The sequence below is a fragment of the Salmo salar genome, chromosome 09 (assembly GCF_965601325.2).
Source record: "Salmo salar chromosome 09, fSalSal1, whole genome shotgun sequence".
Taxonomy (NCBI): Eukaryota; Metazoa; Chordata; class Actinopteri; order Salmoniformes; family Salmonidae; genus Salmo; species Salmo salar.
Window position 1 is genome coordinate 44,056,167 of NC_138299.1, and position 20,748 is coordinate 44,076,914.

The window sequence follows — 20,748 nt, forward strand, 5'->3', positions numbered from 1 at the left end:
GACTGGAGCTTCCCTCTGCCAGCAGCCACGATCAGGGAGAGATAGAGAGAGAGAGAGAAGCAGTCTCCTGAACACATCAAAAGTGTGATGGCTTCTGGGAGGGAGAGAGAGACAGAGAGAGCGAGAGAGAGAGCGAGAGAAGCAATCTCCTGAACACATAAAATGTGTGATGGTTTCTGGTAGAGAGAGAGACAGAGAGAGAGAGAGAATAGTGGGGGGTTCTGCTCACAGAGGCAAACAGTGAGCCTTGATGGACAGAAGAAAATCCGACAGGAAATTGGTGCTCTTGGAATTCAGAAAATATGGAGAAAATTAATACGGGAAAGTAAGTCAAAGTAGGCATGAAATAAACAATGTTTTTAGTACATAGTAAGTCATTGCGATTAAAAATATAGTCTTAAGAAGAAAACAAAATCAAACGAACTGTAGGAATTCTTGTGAACTTTTCCATCTATGATCGACAAACTAAAAGAACAGGAGAATGTATGACGCTCGATAAAAACTATTTAGGAACTGAACCCAATTAAGATTGAATTAATAACTAAACATATCACGGGTCTTTCACCTAGTATCAGTTATCCTGCATATACTTTTACATATACATATATATACATATATATATATATATATATACACATATATATGTATGTGTATATATATATGTGTATATATATATATGTATATATATGTATATGTAAAAGTATATGCAGGATAACTGATACTAGGTGAAAGACCCGTATATGTTTAGTTATTAATTCAATCTTAATTGGGTTCAGTTCCTAAATAGTTTTTATCGAGCGTCATACATTCTCCTGTTCTTTTAGTTTGTTGATCATAGATGGAAAAGTTCACAAGAATTCCTACAGTTCGTTTGATTTTGTTTTCTTCTTAAGACTATATATTTTTTTAAATATATATATGTGTGTTTATATACATGTTATACGTGTTAGCACCCTCCCTAGCCAAAATGTCCTGTCTCACCCTCCCTAGCCACAATTTCCTGTCTCACCCTCCCTAGCCACAATTTCCTGTCTCACCCTCCCGAGCCACTATTACCTGTCTCACCCTCCCTAGCCACAATTTCCTGTCTCACCCTCCCGAGCCACTATTACCTGTCTCACCCTCCCTAGCCACTATTACCTGTCTGAGGTTACGTGTGACCTTGACTTCGTGCCAGGCATTGTCATTGAACTTCCCGTTGACAGGCTCCACGATGGCCTCGAAGGCCCCGGAGCCCAGGTTGATGACCAGGGACACGGCTCCGTCCTTCAGGGCCAGGTTGACATAGTCAGCAGACTTCCCCGTGTGGAGGATCAGGCCATTGCGCTGCCACGTCTTGAAGGAGAGTGTGATCTCGTCGCTGGAGGACTGGATAGGGTTCTGGGACAGGTCGTAGCAGAAGTACTCAGAGCCGCGGAACGTGGCCACATTCTCCTCCCGCGCTGCAAGGGAACAGAGAACAGGTGTTAGAAACCAACGATAAAGATAAACCAAAGAGAAAAAGGAGGGAGAGGTTAGGACCTAATATAGAAAACACAACAGAGAAACTTGAGATGTTATTAGCATGAAGACTCTCCAGATACCTAGGACATTCAAAGATGTAGTCAAGACACAATTAAAGCAACCCCAGCATACACTTAGTCAGGCAAAAATGTGCGTAACAGACACCAATAATACTGAGAAGATACAGGATAGACTGAGTTTCAGGGCAGCGTGACAATCAAATATAACATTTGGAGAGAGGGAGTGTCAGGCATAGCTATCGTCAAACATTATCAGAATGCTAATTTTGCAGCTGGAATCGGTATTTCCTGTGAAATGGCAGGATTGTGATAAAGGGTTATGCTTTAAATTAGATAGAAGGGAGGAGAGAAAAAGAGGGCATGAGAGAGAGAGAGAGAGAGAGAGAGAAGGAGCGAGAGAGAAAGAGAGAAGGAGCGAGAGAGAGAGAGAGAGAAGGAGAGAGAGAAGGAGCGAGAGAGAGAGAGAAAAAGAGAGAGAAAAAGAGAGAGTAGAGGGAGCATCAAGGAGATGAACATTGTTGAGCACATTCAGGCCTTGGCGAAAGAGAGAAAGACAGAGAGAGGAGACAGAGAGAGGAGACAGAGAGAGGGGAGTGGAGAGAAAGACAGAAGACAGATAGGGAATGAGACAAAATAAGAGAGTGAATGGCTAGTGAGTAAGAAAGAAAGAGGGTGAGGGAGGGAGGGAGGGAGGGAGGGAGGGAGGGAGGGAGGGAGGGAGGGAGGGAGGGAGGGAGGGAGGGAGGGAGGGAGGGAGAAAAAGAGGGCCGTCTGGTGCACTTATCTGTGAGATCATCTTCAATTAGCTCTCTGTCTGCAAAGTGGAGTGATGCTGGGGAGTGTGTGGGTTTAGCCATGGCCAGGCGGAATATATCAGAGCCAGCCAGCCAGCGCTAGCCGCTCCGCTCCATCTCTGGCTCTGGGCTACAACATGTTCTCTGCATACTCAATAAGGCCCTGGTCGACTGGAAATGGCTTCCGTCTTTGATCCTCTGAATAAAGCGGCTACAGAGTCTTCAGGCCTCATTTCCTCAAAAGGAATCCATTCCACAGTGAAAATGGCACTTGGCTAGAATGTGTGCCTCAGGCCCAGGTCCAGGGCTGAACGAGCAGAGGGTAATTTGACCCATAGAATTACATACAGGATTTCTATGATTTGACATCACAATAGGTCAACTGTCAGGTGCAGCCTGGGTGAAGCTAAACATTTGCCATAAGATAATAAATTATATTCATCTGACCTGCCTGGGTCAAAGACACGTCAAATAATGATTTAGATTGGAGTTTTGAGACTATTCCAGTTCTATTGTATTGGAAAAACTACATTCAAGTGCAGCTCAAGTATATTGGAAGAATATACATATATATATAAACTCAGCAGAAAAAGAAATGTCCTCTCACTGTCAACTGTGTTTATTTTCAGCAAACTTAACATGTCTAAATATTTGTACGAACATAAGATTCAACAACTGAGACATAAACTGAACAAGTTCCACAGACATGTGACTAACAGAAATTGAATAATGTGTCCCTGAAAAAAGGGGGGGTGGGGGTCAAAATCAAAAGTTACAGTCAGTATCTGGTGTGGACACCAGCTGCATTGTCACGACTTCTGCCGAAGTCGGTTCCTCTCCTTGTTCGGGCGGTGTTCAGCAGTCGACGTCACCGGTCTTCTAGCCTTAGCCGATCCATTTTTCATTTTCCATTTGTTTTGTCTTGTTTTCCCACACACGTGGTTTTCATTCCCTCATTACGTGTTGTGTGTTTAACCCTCTGTTCCCCCCATGTCTTTGTGTGGTACTGTTTGTTGTAAGTGCTTGTGCACATTGTTGTCTGGTGCACGATGGGTTTTGTACCCATTCTTTATTATTCTGGATGCCGGTGGTTATATGTATATTTAAATTAAACTGCTCCGGTTATTACCCAGTTCTGCTCTCCTCCGCCTGCCCTGGCGTAAGTTGGGTCCGCAGTTTGTGGGGCCATTTAAAGTCCTGAGGAGACTGAACGAGGTGAGTTACAGATTACAGTTTCCCCCCGATTACCGTATTAACCCCTCGTTCCATGTGTCTCTCCTCAGGCCGGTGGTGGCTGGCCCGGTCCAGGAGTCTGAGGTGCGCGAGGTTCCTCCACCCCCTCTGGACAACGAGGGGGCCCCGGCATACTCCGTTCGTTCCATACTGGACTTGAGGCGTCGGGCGAGGGGCCTTCAGTACCTCGTGGACTGGGAGGGGTATGGCCCGGAGGAGAGATGCTGGGTTCCGGTGGAGGACGTGTTGGACCCTTCAATGCTGCAGGAGTTCCACCGTCTCCGTCCGCATCGCCCTGCACCTCGCCCTACGTGTTGTCCCCGAGGCCGGTGTTGACGCGTGGCTCCAAGGGCGGGGTACTGTCACGACTTCTGCCGAAGTCGGTTCCTCTCCTTGTTCGGGCGGTGTTTGGCGGTCGACGTCACAGGTCTTCTAGACTTCGCCGATCCATTTTTCATTTTCCATTTGTTTTGTCTTGTTTTCCCACACACATGCTTTTCATTCCCTCATTACGTGTTGTGTGTTTAACCCTCTATTCCCCCCATGTCTTTGTGTGGTACTGTTTGTTGTAAGTGCTTGCACATTGTTGTCTGGTGCGCGACAGGTTTTTTACCCATTCTTTATTATTCTGGATGCCGCCCGATATATGTGTCTGACTTCGCTGCCACCAGTTATGCACCCCTTACATGCATTAAGTACTGCAGTGCATCTTCTCCTCATAGACTGCACCAGATTTGGCAGTTCTTGCTGAGAGATATTACCCCACACTTCCAGCAAGGCACCTGCAAGTTCCAAGACATTTCTGGAGGGAATGGCCCTAGCCCTCACCCTCCGATCCAACAGATCCCAGACGTGCTAAATGGGATTGAGATCCGGGCTTTTCGCTGGCCATGGCAGAACACTGACATACCTGTCTTTCAGGAAATCACACACAGAACGAGCAGTATGACTGGTGGCATTGTCATACTGGAGGGGCATGTCAGGATGAGCCTGCAGGAAGGGTACCACATGAGGGAGAAGGATGTCTTCCCTGTAACGCACAGTACTACGTTTGCCTGCAATGACAACAAGCTCAGTCTGATGATGCTGTGACACACCGCCCCAGACCATGACGGACCCTCCACCTCCAAATCCATCCCGCTCCAGAGTACAGACCTAAAGGCGAAACCGACCATCACCCCTGGTGAAACAAAACCACAACTCGTCAGTGAAGAGCACTTTTTGCCAGTCCTGTCTGGTCCAGCAATGGTGGGTTTGTGCCCATAGGTGACGTTGTTGCCGGTGATGTCTGGTGAGTACCTGCCTTACAACAGGCCTACAAGTCCTCAGTCCAGCCACTCTCAGCCTATTGCGGACAGTCTGAGCACTGTTGGAGGGATTGCGCGTTCCTGGTGTAACCTGTGCAGGTGTTGTTAGACGTGGTCTTCCACTACGAGGACGATCAGCTGTCCGTCCTGTCTCCCTGTAGCGCTGTCTTAGGCGTCTCACAGTACGGATATTGCAATTTATTGCCCTGGCCACATCTGCAGTCCTCATGCCTCCTTGCAGAATGGCTAAGGCACATTCACACAGATGAGCATGGACCCTGGGCATCTTTCTTTTGGTGTATTTCAGAGTCAGTAGAAAGGCCTCTTTATTGTCCTAGGTTCTCATAACTGTGACCTTAATTGCCTACCGTCTGTAAGCTGTTAGTGTATTAATGACCGTTCCACAGGTGCATGTTCATTGAACAAGCATGGAAAACAGTGATTAAACCCTTTACAATGAAGTTATTTGGATTTTCACAAATTATCTTTGAAAGACAGGGTCCTGAAAATGGGACATTTCTGTTCTTGCTGAGTTTATATATATATAGACATCAAAACTATGAAATAACACATATGGAATCATGTAGTAAACTAAAAAGTTTTCAACAAATCAAAATATAGTTTATATTTGGGATTCTTCAAAGTAGCCACCCTTTGCGTTGATGACCGCTTTGTACATACTTGGCATTCTATCAACCAGCTTCATTGGGTAGTCACCTGGAATGCATTTCAATTAACAGGTGTGCCTTGTTAAAAGTTAATATGTGGAATTTCTTTCCTTCTTAATGCATTTGAGCCAATCAGATGTGTTGTGACAAGGTAGGGTGGTATACAGAAGATAGCCCTATTTGGTAAAAGACCAAGTCCATATTATGGCAAGAACAGCTCAAATAAGCAAAGAGAAATGACAGTCCATCATTTCTTTAAGACATGAAGGTCAGTCAATACAGAACTTTTAAATAACTTTTAAAGTTTCTTCAAGTGTAGTTGCAAAAATTGATGGTGTTGCTTCAATATATCCACATCATTTTCCTTTCTCATGATGCCATCTATTTTGTGAAGTGAACCAGTCCCTCCTGCAGCAAAGCACCCCCACAATATGATGTTGTCACCCCCGTGCTTCACTGTTGGGATGATGTTCTTCGGCTTGCAAGCCTCCCCCTTTTTCCTCCAAACATAACAAAGGTCATTATGGCCAAACAGTTCTATTTTTATTTCATCAGACGAGAGGACATTTCTCCAAAAAAGTACGATCTTTGTCACCATGTGCGGTAGCAAACCGCAGTCTGGCTTTTTTATGGCAGTTTTGGAGCAGTGGCTTCTTCCTTGCTGAGCGGCCTTTCAGGTTATGTCGATATAGGACTCTTTTTTACTGTGGATATTAATACTTTTGTACCTGTTTCCTCCACCATCTTCACAAGGTCCTTTGCTGTTGTTCTGGGATTGATTTGCGCTTTTCGCACCAAAATACGTTCATCTATAGGAGACAGAACGCATCTACTTCCTCAGCAGTATGATGGCTGCGTGGTCCCATGTGTTCATACTTGCGTACTATTGTTTGTACAGATGAATGTGGTACCTTCAGGAGTTTGGAAATTGCTCCCAAGGATGAACCAGACTTGTGGAGGTCTACAATTGTTTTTCTGAGGTCTTGGCTGATTTCTTTTGATTTTCCCATGATGTCAAGCCAAGAGGCACTGAGTTTGAAGGTAGGCCTTGAAATACATTCACAGGTACACCTCCAACTGATTCAAATGATGTCAATTAGCCTATCAGAAGCTTCTAAAGCTATGACATAATTTTCATGAATTTTCCAAGCTGTTTAAAGGCACAGTCAACTTAGTGTATGTAAACTTCTGACCCACTGGAATTGTGATACAGTGAATTATAGATGAAATAATCTGTCTGTAAATAACTGTTGGAAAAATGACTTGTCACCCACAAAGTAGATGTCCTAACCGACTTGCCAAAACTATAGTTTGTAAACTTCCGACATCAACTATATCTATACTTCCAATATACTTGAGCTGCACTTGAATGTAGTTTTTCCAGTACAATAGTATTGGAATAGTTTCAAACTCCAAGCTAAATCACTATTTGACGTGTTTTTGACCCAGGCAGGTCAGATGAATGTATTATCTTACGGCAAATGTTTAGGTTCACCCAGGCTCCACCTTACAGTTGACCTATTGTGAGGTCAAATCATAGAAATCCTGTATTTAATTCTATGGGTCAAATTACCCTCTGCTCATTCTGTCCAATCAGCACTGGACCTGGGCCTGAGGCACACATTCTAGCCAAGTGCCATTTTCACTGTGGAATGGATTCCTTTTGAGGAAATGAGGCCTGAAGACTCTGTAGCCGCTTTATTCAGACGATCAAAGACGGAAGCCATTTCCAGAGAAAACCAGTACATCATGTTTTAGCATTACTCCAGTTGTTAAACAGCAGCAAACTATTCCACTACTTACAGTACATGACCTCACAGAGTAAATAGACCATTGTGTTGGACATGGCACTTTGGCACACAGCCTTGGTACCAAACAATAAACAACATGCAACATTAAATCCTCTAGGCTAAATCCATTATGTTGTGATGGAGAAAGAGCACGCTAGAGTACGGAGAAAAAAAGCCTACCAGTGACACGACAGTTCTCACTTGCATTTAGACAAATAGACTCCCATGAAGAAACTTAAGTTAGCACCAGTTTGTTGAATGCTATTATATCAATGGTCCACCTAACTAAGCAAATCACAAGCTGTTTATCCAAACAGACACGACTCACAATGCAGAAACAAAAATTCCCACTCCCCCCTGCCAGACATCTTATCTCTGGGTCGGAAGGGCAACCTGACATCACAGACACCCCTGCACCTCCTAATAACACCTCCCCTCATAGGCTCCTGTGTTCATTTATTAATTAAGGCAAGTTGTCATGCCCTGATCTGTTTCACCTGTCTTTGTGATTGTCTCCACCCCCCTCCAGGTGTCACCCATCTTCCCCTTTAACCACTGTGTATTTCCACCTGTGTTTTCTGTCTGTCTGTTGCCATTTCGTCTTGTTTGTTCAAGTCTACCAGCGTTTTGTGTCTCAGCTCCTGCTTTTTCCAGTTTCTCGTCCTCCTGGTTTTTGACCCTTGCCTGTCCTGACCCTGTACCAGCCCACCTGACCTCTCTGCCTGTCTCTGAGCCTGCCTGCTATCCTGTACCTTGCTCCACCTCTGGATTACCAACCTCTGCCTGACCTGAGCCTGCCTGCCGTCCTGTATCTTGGCCTCTACTCTGGGTTATTGATCCCTGCCTGCCTTGACCTGTCGTTTGCCTGCCCCTGTTACAATAAACATTGTTACTTCACACAGTCTGCACTTGGATCTTACCTTGGTACCTGATACAAGTGTTGTTTTAACTAAAGACCTGGCCAGGCCAGCGAGTCACACCAGATGTTAGAGCTCATCCATTACCTCCACGCTCCTCAATACTTAATGAGCACGGCAGAGCAAGGGAACACACCCTGAGCTAAGAGACTGTCTTCATGACTAAGTTGGAGGGAAGGAACAGGAAGAGAGGAGAGACAGCTTGGGAAATACCCACTGAGGGAGATACAGTCTGGGGTTACGTAGAGGGAGGAAGGTGAGTTGTAGTGCAGACTTGAGATACTAGTGTGGAGGAAACCTTGTGGTATACATTACTACTAGGGCACTTTTTGTTTTGGTGGAAGAAAGGGAAATGGGGAATGAAAACAAGCTTGTTTTAACGAGAGACCATACATGAGAGGCCAAGCATGAGAGGCCATACAGGAGAGACCATACACGAGAGACCATACATGAGGGGCCATACATGAGAGGCCATACATGAGAGGCCATACATGAGAGACCATACACGAGAGGCCATACACGAGAGGCCATACATGAGAGTCCATACACGAGAGACCATACACGAGAGACCATACATGAGAGACCATACATGAAAACCCCCTTACAGCCCAAATGACATCCGCTCAGTTCAAACAAAGCTAATTCAACGTTGAGTTTCCGCTCCTCTCAGATTCAGAGAGTTTAGTAGTCACATGCATAGGGTTGCAGGTGTCATTTCAGGGTACAGTGAAAATCTTAGGCTTCGAGCTCCAACATGCAGGACTAAGTGAAGTAACATTATGAAAAATGTCATAAAAAACAACAATATATACGTAGATAGAAATAGCACTGTATACATAATAACAACTGTGGCAGTGATGAATATATACATGACCATTGGGGTGGAGGTAAAGTAAAGACAATTGAGGGGGTGGGGGGGAATGACCATAGGGGGAACAGCAGCATGACCATTGGGGTGGAGGTAAAGTAAAGACTATTGAGGGGGTGGGGGGGAATGACCATAGGGGGAACAGCAGCATGACCATTGGGGTGGAGGTAAAGTAAAGACTATTGAGGCGGTGGGGGGGAATGACCATAGGGGTAGCAGCAGCATGACCATTGGGGTGGAGGTAAAGTAAAGACTATTGAGGGGGTGGGGGGAATGACCATAGGGGGAACAGCAGCATGACCATTGGGGTGGAGGTAAAGTAAAGACTATTGAGGGGGTGGGGGGGAATGACCATAGGGGGAACAGCAGCATGACCATTGGGGTGGAGGTAAAGTAAAGACTATTGAGGGGGTGGGGGGGAATGACCATAGGGGGAACAGCAGCATGACCATTGGGGTGGAGGTAAAGTAAAGACTATTGAGGCGGTGGGGGGGAATGACCATAGGGGTAGCAGCAGCATGACCATTGGGGTGGAGGTAAAGTAAAGACTATTGAGGGGGTGGGGGGGAATGACCATAGGGGGAACAGCAGCATGACCATTGGGGTGGAGGTAAAGTAAAGACTATTGAGGCGGTGGGGGGGGGAATGACCATAGGGGGAACATCAGCATGACCATTGAGTAAAATAAAAACAATAAAACATTTTAATAAAACAATTCTAATAAAAAGTCATAATACACATATTGACAATCAGACATACTGTACATAGCCTCTCCCCCTAGGCTCAGTGATTTGAATTGAACCCTCCCTCAGTGGGGTGAGGTAAACTCAAACCCTTCCACCAGGCTCCCCACCTCCTCATCTCACCATTCTCATCCCACCTCCCTCCATCTCTGCATGAAACTATCAACTATCCAAAACTATATTTGGATCAATATTGTCATTTGACGTTTCAGTTGACACTAAATCAACAAACAAATGAATGTACAGTTAGTGAGATAGAGAGACCTTTAATTCAAAAAGATTCTGAGATAGCGCAGGGTCAGCAGGCTAAACAGGAAGGACGGCTCCTGTTAGAGTACAACACACCAATGACAAAATGTACCAAAGAGACAGAGCTCTGCTAGAGGTCCCCTTGGGTTTTATAACTATAGCGATTGTGCTGAAACATGGAATCTTAATAAATAGGCCTAGAATATCTTTATGAGTCAAATCTGGATAGGGACTGTTATGGTGCAGTAACGATTTTAACGGTCTCCATAAGCCATTCCTTGATAACTCTATGGGTGATGAATGAGACTGGATTAGCCCTGGCAGGAGTTATCCGTAAAAGTGTCAGAGGAGAAGAAATGCCAGAAACTAGTTATGGGTCCACTAAATCTTGTCCATTTTGAGTGCAGAGAACTGAACTGCACCTGGGTGGCAATTCTTCTCAAAACGTCTCCTTTTGAAAATGTCTCCTTTTGAAAACGTCTCCTTTTGAAAACGTCTCCTTTTGAAAACGTCTCCTTTTGAAAAGGAGGCTCTATACATTTGAACAGTCTCAACTTTATTGAAACAATATGTAACCAAAGTGTTTCAATCTCCGGTATCACTTAATCTGTTTTTTTGCTTCAACTTAACTCGTCATTGATTTAAGTTATTGGTTGGAAAGTTCTCTGGAATGGATTCCCCCAAATCTAAATGAGTTGATGGAATAGTGAAGCGGACTAAAAAGTGTTCTAGTGGGTTCTACTGACAGAATAAATTGGGTTCTAGTGGGTTCTACTGACAGAATAAATTGGGTTCTAATGGGTTCTACTGACAGACTAAATGTTGTTCTAGTGGGTTCTACTGACGGACTAAATGTTGTTCAAGTGGGTTCTACTGACAGAATAAATTGTGTTCTAGTGGGTTCTACTGACAGACTAAATTGTGTTCTAGTGGGTTCTACTGACAGACTAAATTGGGTTCCAGTGGGGTCTATTCTTACAGAAGCAGAGAGAACAGTTTATGGCTTAGTTGGCTGTAGCCTTTAACAATTTTCCCTTTACACCGCCTGATATAGATGTCCTGGATGGCATGGAGATCAGCCCCAGTGATGTACTGGGCTGTCAGCACCACCCTCTGTAGAACCATGTGATCGAGGATGGTGCTGTTGCAGTGATGCAGCCAGTCAAGATGCTCTCAATGGTGCATCTGTATAACTTCTTGAGGGGTTGAATTCCAAGAAAATGTAATGTAAAATGTTGTTTCTTTGAACTGTAAGTACAGCTTAAAACAAACGTACAGATTGAAAACAAACGTTCTGTACCTGTGTAAAGTAGCACTAAAAGCCTCTTCTCAGCAGTGTCTCCAATATTGAGCTGAATGATTCTTTGTTGGTGCAGTTTAATTACATAAAAGGTCACAGGTAGTCACAATTTATGTACAGGTAGTCACAGTTAATGTATAGGTAGTCACAATGTATGTACAGGTAGTCACAATGTATGTACAGGTAGTCACAGTTTATGTACAGGTAGTCACAGGTAATGTACAGGTAGTCACAGGTAATGTACAGGTAGTCACAGGTTACGTACAGGCAGTCACAGGTTATGCACAGGAAGTCACAGGTTATGCACAGGAAGTCACAGGTTATGTACAGGTAGTCACAGGTAATGTAGAGTATGTGAATGGTGGAATTTTATAAGAAACGAGGGAAGTGTCTATCAGAACAATATGGTGGCATGGGAATCATGAGATAATGTTGGCGCGCACACACAAACCTAGTATTATAATATTATAAAATGCAACACACATGAACGTGCATGGACACACACACACACACCACACATTCTGTCGATCGGAGGCGTGATCAACAGGGTGGATCTGGCCTGAGAGCATTGAGGAATTCCAGGGTTGACCATCTGATTTAACACAGAGACACACAGAGACAAGTAAGCCCAGGCAGGCATACCCACCCATACATATTCAACAGAACAGCCCCACTGCAGTGCTCCTCTCTTTATCACTCTCTTTCTCTGCCTCACCTGACAAGGACACCTTACATAGAAACAGATTGCTTAGCAAAGGGGGAATTATTCATATGAGCTTGCTATTTTTAATCAGAATAAAAGTGTTATTCACAGAACGCAGGGAATAAGTTACTAAACAAACAGGATAGAGCAGGAGAGAGCGATAGAAAGAGATAGAATAAGACAGAGTGAGGATTGAGAGCGAGAGAGGACAGAGAGAGAGGGAAGGGAACAGGGGAAGGAGGAGGGAAAGATAGAGAGAAAGAGAGAGAGAAAGAGAGTAAAGAGAATCTGATTGATATTTCACTCTTTAATCACGGGCGTAACGCTCTCGAATCCCTCCCTACCAGTTGTGTATCAAACCAGACCGTCGCCATGCTACCATAACACCCAGAAGTAATATGGGAAAAGCTCTATGAGGCGGGTCACACTCAACACGATGGCTTTCTTTCACCATTCTACATGTAACTCCGCCATGTCAGTATGGGCCGCTTTGTTGCAGATATACAAGACAATCTGGGGAAGAGTTCAGCCTAGTCAAAACGAGTCAACAAACGACAACGACAAGGACGTGGATTATCCATTTACGTCCCTCTCGCTCACTCCCTCCCTCTGAAAATTATTAATCCATTATGTGGAAGCTGCGGGTGACCGCCTTCCACCGGAAACAATTTCATACACAGCTAATTTACATTTGTCAGCTCTTTTTGATCTCTGGCATTAGCTGTATTTGATTAATTCTCTCATCTCTTCAATTACAGGTAGGGCTGAGGTGCACAGAGAGAGAGAGAGAGAGAGAGAGAGAGAGAGAGAGAGAGAGAGAGAGAGAGAGAGAGAGAGAGAGAGCGAGAAAGACAAAGAGAGAGAGACAGAGAGAGAGAGAGCGAGAGAGAGAGAGAGAAAGACAAAGAGAGAGCGAGAGACAGAGAGAGAGAGAGAGACAGTGAGAGAGAGAGAGAGAGAGAGAGAGAGAGAGAGAGAGAGAGAGAGAGAGAGAGAGGGAGAGAGAGAGACAGAGAGAGAGAGAGAGAGAGAGAGAGAGAGAGAGAGAGAGAGAGATTATAACTCTTAGGCTTCATCAGTAACTACGAATCAGAGTTTAGAGTATAACTCTTTGACTACAGCAGTAACTATGAATCACCGAGTATCACTTTGTACTCTTCTGTATCTATTTTATTCTATTTTGCTGGAAGAAAACTAAAAGAGAGAGGGGGAGAAAGAGAGAGAGATTAGAGACACACATTTCCCTCAGATTACACAGGCCCACAAAGAATTGAAAACAAATCCAATTTTGATAAACTCCCATATCTACTGGGTGAAATACCACAGTGTGCCATCACAACAGCAAGATTTGTGACCTGTTGCCACAAGAAAAGGGCAACCAGTGAAGAACAAACACCATTGTAAATACAACCCATATTTATGTTAATTTATTTCCCCTTTTTTACTTTAACTAAATTGCACATCGTTATAACACTGTATAGAGATATAATATGACATTTGAAATGTCTGTATTCTTTTGGAGCTTGTGTGAGTGTAATATTTGTTTATTTCACTTTTGTTTATTATCCATTTCACTTGCATTGGCAATGTAAACATGTGTTTCCCATGCCAATAAAGCCCTTTGAAATGAATATAATTGAGAGAGACAAAGAGAGACAGAGAGAGAGAGAGAGAAAGAAAGAAAGAAAGAAAGAAAGAATGAAAGAATGAAAGAATGAAAGAAAGAAAGAAAGAAAGAAAGAAAGAAAGAAAGAAAGAAAGAAAGAAAGAATAGAAAGAAAGGAGAGAAAAGAAAGAAAGAGAAATTGAGGAGGATGATGGGTGGAAACTTTTATATAGCATGTATCCCACTAAAGATTCTACAGTCAAGCTAACACTATTTTCTACTACATACCCAGTCTCTATTTGAGGCACAGCTCAAGATCTTGTTTTACAGTAATGCATAGCATGTCCTCACAGGTCAATAAAATTGTGTTCAGCTTGAAAATTGTCTTACCGGGAAAAAAATAGAAGGTTGGCTATGTATACCGGAATGTTAAATAGCTCAGAACGAAAAATCATTTTTACGAACACGACACACAAGTGCACACATGCTCACACACACACCGCACGCATGCACGCATGCGCGTGCACACATACACATGTGGGATGTATTTTGGGGTGCAGATGCTCCTTTTGCTTGTGGGAGGAGATTATCCCACACAAAAGAATGATTACATGGTTGAATGAGCAAGATATTAAAACATGACCACCTTTCATCAGAGCTCAGGTGGGAACAATCATGGTTAGATGTTGCTGCAATTACACCAACAACAAACTGAAGCAAAGAGCATATCTAGCCCGAGGAGCAGCACATAAACTGCATTTGATGAAAGGGTTGTTGTCCTGAGTAGAATTGTCCTCCTATATATTTGTAAATAAGCCAATACAGTATTTTGTGTTTGAAGACTAGCAGACTAATTGTGCCTATTTTATAAATGCTACAACAGAATATTATAACAGGAAATATCTCTACCTTGTCTGTCTGTCTGACTCTCATTCTCTCTGTCTCTATCATTTTTGCTGTCTCTCTCTGTCTCTCTGTCTCTCTCTTTAGTCTCTCTCTGACTCTCGCGCTCTCCCTCCCCTCTCTCTCTATCTCTCTGCCTCACTCTCTCTCTGTCTCTCTGTCTCTCTCTCTGTCTCTCTGTCTCTCTCTGTCTGCCTGTCTGTGTTCAAGGTTGTATTGTAACATCTCTGAGATGGTTATTTGAATCAGTTGTGTAGTGCTAGGGCAAGGTGAGGGCCCCAGGACCAAGTTTGGGAAACCCTGCTTTAATGGGGAGAGGCAATGGCATGTAGCCCCACCCCACCCCAAAAAGAGAGAGAGAGAAAAGAAACAACACAATGCATCAAAGGCTAGCAAAAAGAGGGGGATATGCCTCTCCTCTCGTCTCCTCTCATCTCCTCTCCTCTCGTCTCCTCTCCTCTTGTCTCCTCTCCTCCTTCTCATACGTTTCTCATACACAGCGAAAATAAATACATTTTAGCGGATGAAGGGAGGAGAAGATGAGAGTAGAGAAGGGTTTCGAAACGAGGGAACGAGATGATGAGAGCGAGCCAAGATGGAGCAGAGATAACAATCACTAATTACAGTGCTCAGGCGGATTTCCATCTGTCACCAGGCTTGACCAATGGAGCGTCCCGATGTCGGAACCAAACGATTATGCGGAATGGAGTGAGGGAGGAAATATGGAGGAAAGAGAGATGATGAAGGGAATATAGGGTGGAGGGGAGGAAGAGGGGGGAGCCCATATTCTCATTGGCTGGGGTGTGGGAATTATCAGTTGCCATTTTGACTCCATCTATGGAGTGTGCCGGTAGCAAAGAGAATAGCCACAGTCAGAGATATCACACATTCATTTTGACTCCATCTATGGAGTGTGCCGGTAGCAAAGAGAATAGCCACAGTCAGAGATATCACACATTCATTTTGACTCCATCTATGGAGTGTGCCGGTAGCAAAGAGAATAGCCACAGTCAGAGATATCACACATTCAGTTGTAATTAATATAATACAAAATAAAAATGTTTATTGTCACATACACCGGATAGGTGCAGTGAAATGTGTTGTTTTACAGGGTCAGCCATAGTGGTATGATAGGTGCAGTGAAATGTGTTGTTTTACAGGGTCAGCCATAGTGGTATGACATGTGCAGTGAAATGTGTTGTTTTACAGGGTCAGCTATAGTAGTATGACACCCCTGGAGCAAATTAGGGTTAAGTACCTTGCTCCATGGTCCATCGGCAGATTTTTCACCTTGTCGGCTCACATATTCAAACTTGCAACCTTTCGGTTAGTGGCCCAACGCACTAACCGCTAGGCTACCATATCAACTCAGAGAGACACATCAGGGTACAGAGGTGTCTCCATGGGGACTCCCTGCTTAAATAAAGGTCAAATAAATATAATCTTTCCATACATATTTATTTTTTAAATAAATAACAATATCCACAAACTGAAATGAAATGGTGTTCTCTCACACTTCTGACTACCAACCAGACCCTTTCCCCCTAGGCTGCTATAGCTATTTCATCCAGAGGAGAGAGAGGGAGATGAGGAGGAGAGAGATCCAGGGAGGGAGGAGAGGAAGGGTGAGGGGGGGGGGGTGAATCTCTCCTGCGCCTGGTGCCTTCTGTCTGGGGTGGTGGTGCAGGCACAACTCCCTGAAGCATGACAGGCCTTGGGTCCCGGGAGACTTCTCATTTACTCTCCAACATAATACAGTATTATTGGTCGTTATCACTGCTGTCAGCACCTGTGTAGATACCTAATGAAGGGCCTGCCGATGCCTCCGCTCCCTCTGCCGCTACACTACCGGTACAGCCGCAGCGGCACTGCAATTTCTCAGCTGAGCAGCCGCCCCCTTGGCGATGGGGGAAGGTAAAAACGGTTTGCAGAAGGTGACAGAACAGTAGAAGAGGGGTGGAGGAGGAGGGGGAAATGGGTGGAAGGGAAGAGGAGAAGGGGGAAAGGGTGGATTTAAAAATATATATATATATTTAACCAGGCAAGTCAGTTAAGAATTCTTAATAACAATGGCCTGCGAACAGTGGGTTAACTGCCTTGTTCAGGGGCAGAATTACAGATTATTATCTTGTCAGCTCAGGGATTCGATCTATCAACCTTTCAGTTACTGGCCAAACGCTGTAACCACTAGGCTACCTGCCGCCCTGTGGAGGGGGAGAGGGGTGTAGGGGGTGAAGGGGGAAAGGGTGGAAGGGAGGAGGGGTGGAGGGGGAGAGGGGTGGAAGGGGAGAGGCATGAAGGGGGAGAGTGGGGGAGGGGTGAAGAGTGAAGGGGTGGAGGGGGAGAGGGGTGGAGGGGGGAAGTGGTGAGGGGGAAGGGTTGGAGGGGAAATGGGGGAAGGGCACACAGCCATGCAATCTCCATAGAGAAACGATGGCAGTATAATGGCCTTACTGAAGTGCTCAGTGACTTTCAACGTGGCACCGTCATAGGATGTTACCTTTCCTACAAGTCAGTTGGTCAAATTTCTGCCCTTCTGGAGCTTCCCCGGTCAACTGTAAGTGCTGTTATTGTGAAGTGGAAACGTCTGCAAGCAAAAACGTCTCAGCCGCAAAGTGTTAGGCCACACAAGCTCACAGAACTTCTGGTACCACGTTCATTTGTACAAACAATAGTGTGCAAGTATGAACACAATGGGACCACGCAACCATCATACCGCTCAGGAAGGAGACGTGTTCTGTCTCCTAGTGATGAACGTACTTTGGTGCAAAAAGCGCAAATCAATCCCAGAACAACAGCAAAAGACCTTGTGAAAATGCTGGAGGAAACAGGTGCAAAAGTATCTATAGTCACAGCAAAACCAGTCCTATGTAAGGAGTGCGTACTGGCGGCAGAGAAGTCAGACGCAGGAGAGCAAAAACAGTGTTTCCAAGTTGAATAAAAACAGAACAATATATAAATGGAAAACAGAACAATATATAAATGGGTACAAAACCCGACACACACCAGACATAACATGCACAAGCACTTACAATAAACAATTCCGGACAAGGACATGGGGGCGGAACAGAGGGTTAAATAGACAACATGTAATGAATGGAATTGGAACCAGGTGTGTGGAAAGACAAGACAAAACAAATGGAAAATGAAAGGTGGATCGGCGATGGCTAGAAGACCGGTGGGTGACGTCGACCGCCAAACGTCGCCCGAACAAGGAGAGGGACCGACTTCGGAGGAAGTCGTGACATCCTATATCAACATAACCTGAAAGGCCACTCAGCAAGGAAGAAGCCACTGCTCCAAAACCGCCATAAAAAAGCCAGACTATGGTTTGCAACTGCACATGGGGACAAAGATCGTACTTTTTGGAGAAATGTTCTGGTCTGATGAAACGAAAATAGAACTGTTTGGCCATAATGGCCATCGTTATGTTTGAAATAAAAAGGGGGAGGCTTGCAAGCCGAATAACACCACCCAACCGTGATGCACGGGGGTGGCAGCATCATGTTGTGGGGTGCTTTGCTGCAGGAGGGGCTGGTGCACTTCACAAAATAGATGGCATCATAAAGACAGAAAATGATGTGGATATATTGAAGCAACATCTCAAGACATCAGTCAGGAAGTTAAAGCTTGGTGGCAAATGGGTCTTCCAAACGGACAATGACCCCAAGCATACTTCCAAAGTTGTGGCAAAATGATTTAATGACAACAAAGTCAAGGTATTGGAGTTGCCATCACAAAGCCCTCACCTCAATCTCATAGAAAATATGTGGGCAGAACTGAAAAAGCGTGTGTGAGCAAGGAGGCCTACAAACCGGACTCAGTTACACCAGCTATGTCAGGAGGAATGGGCCAAAATTCACCCAACTTATTGTGGGAAGCTTGTGGAAGGCTACCCGAAACGTTTGACCCAAGTTAAACAATTTAAAGGCATTGCTACCGAATACTAATTGAGTGTATGTAAACTTCTGACCCACTGGGAATGTGATGAAGGAAACATAAGCTGAAATAAATCCTTCTCTCTACTATTATTCTGACATTTCACATTCTTAAAATAAAGTGGTGATCCTAACTGACCTAAGACAGGGAATTCTTACTAGGATTAAATGTCAGGAATTGTGAAAAACTGAGTTTAAATGTATTTGGCTAAGGTGTATGTAAACTTCCGACTTCAACTGGATATAGTATAAGATTTGAAAGAAAATGTAAGATTGAAATGGATACGAGATTTAAAAAGGAGTAGTGTGAAGGAAAATTATTTTGTTGCTGATATTCAGAAAAGGACTTGACAATATCTGCTGCAGCATCAGCAGGCTAGATTCAAGGACATGTCATTTAGGTTTAACAGGCTTTTACATTCAGCCTGGTATTGGTATTACATACCTGTTTAGATGATAGTCATGTCACAGGGGTTGTGCATGGGTGCCTATGTGCCTGATGTGGGCTTAATGGAGACCAAGGATAAATGTGCCAATAAAGAGCCTTGAATTACTATTTCAGAGAGACTACTTAAAAATGCTTTCCTCAAAATGAACCATACAGACTTGTATATATTTTGACTTTAATAAGAAAAAGCACAAACATTACAACTTGAATATACCTGAATAATATTACTTTACTCAACAACAGAGTACAACAAAGAGGCATTACATCAAGCTCAGAGCCCCTGAACTTCCTGACAGGCAGACCACAGCGTGTGAGGATTAGCAACAACACCTCCTCCACACTGACTCTTAACTCAGGAGTCCCCCAGGGGTGTGTCCTCAGCCCTCTGCTGTTCTCCCTGTTCACCCAGGACTGCGTGACTTTGCACGACACCAACTCCATCATCAAGTTTGCTGACGACACCACGGTGGTAGGCCTGATAACAAACAATGAAGTGTGAGACTACAGGAAGGAGGTACGGTAAGTGAACTGGCTTTGTGGTTCCAGGATAACAACCTCTCCCACAACATCAGCAAAACAAAGGAGTTGATTGTTAACTTCAGGAAGCAGAGGAGGGAACACATCAACTGGACTGTATTAGAGAGAATCAGCAGTTTTAAGTTCCTCTGTGTCCACATCACAGAGGACTTGACATGGACCAACAACACCACCACTCTTGTTAACCTCTTGGGGCTAGGTGGGACGCTAGCGTGCCACCTGTGGTGCACTCCATCAACAGCAGGTGCATTTCAAGAGCGGCAAATTTGAATCCAAATAAATGTCAAAATTCAAATTTTTCAAAAATACAACTATGTTACACCATTTGAAAGATAAACATCTCCTTAATCTAACCACGTTTTACGATTTCAAAAAGGTTTTACGGCGAAAGCATAAATTTAGAGTATGTTAGGACAGTACATTTACAAGAGTTGTGTGTAATGTTTTGTCAAGTCAAAGACAGGGTCACCAAAACCATAAAACCAGCTAAAATGATACACTAACCTTTTACAATCTCCATCAGATGACACTCCTAGGACATTATGTTAGACAATGCATGCATTTTTAGTTCTATCAAGTTCATATTTATATACAAAAACAGCGTTTTACTATGGCATTGATGTTGAGGAAATCGTTTCCCTCCAATAACCGGCAGTCAAGTCAGCGTCAGAAATTAAATAATTAAAATTAGAAAACATTGTTAAAATATTATATTGTCATTTAAAGAATTATAGATTTACATCTTTTGAACGCAATCAACTTGCCAGATTTAAAAATAACCTTACTGGGAAATCACACTTTGCAATAATCTGAGCACTGTGCCCAGAAAAATACGCGTTGCGATACAGACTAGACGTCATGTTGGGGAGATCTAAAATCGAAAATACTATGTAAATAATCCATTACCTTTGATTCTCTTCATCAGATGTCACTTCCAGGTATCACAGGTCCATAACGAATGTAGTTTTGTTCAAAAAAGCTCATCATTTATGTCCAAAAATCTCCGTCTCGTTAGCACATGATGTAAGCCAGCCGGACTTCTCGTCATGAACGAGGGGAAAAAATATATTTCCGTTCGTTCAAACATGTCAAACGTTGTATAGCATAAATCATTAGGGCCTTTTTTAACCAGAACATGAATAATATTCAAGGTGGACGAATGCATAGCCTTTTATAACGTATTGGAACGAGGGTACCCAACATGAAGTAGCGCGCCAGGTG

The 20,748-nt window shown here is 43.9% G+C and overlaps 1 protein-coding gene across 1 annotated transcript in view; it reads right to left on the reverse strand.

The window, feature by feature from the left end:
• LOC106611370 (neurexin-3a) overlaps positions 1-20,748 on the reverse strand; it is a 914,099-nt gene that overhangs the window by 726,843 nt on the left and 166,508 nt on the right. The window contains exon 3 of the mRNA XM_082955793.1: positions 1,141-1,442. Within this exon, the coding sequence (XP_082811919.1) occupies positions 1,141-1,442 (302 nt within the window). The remainder of the gene's footprint in view (positions 1-1,140; positions 1,443-20,748) is intronic.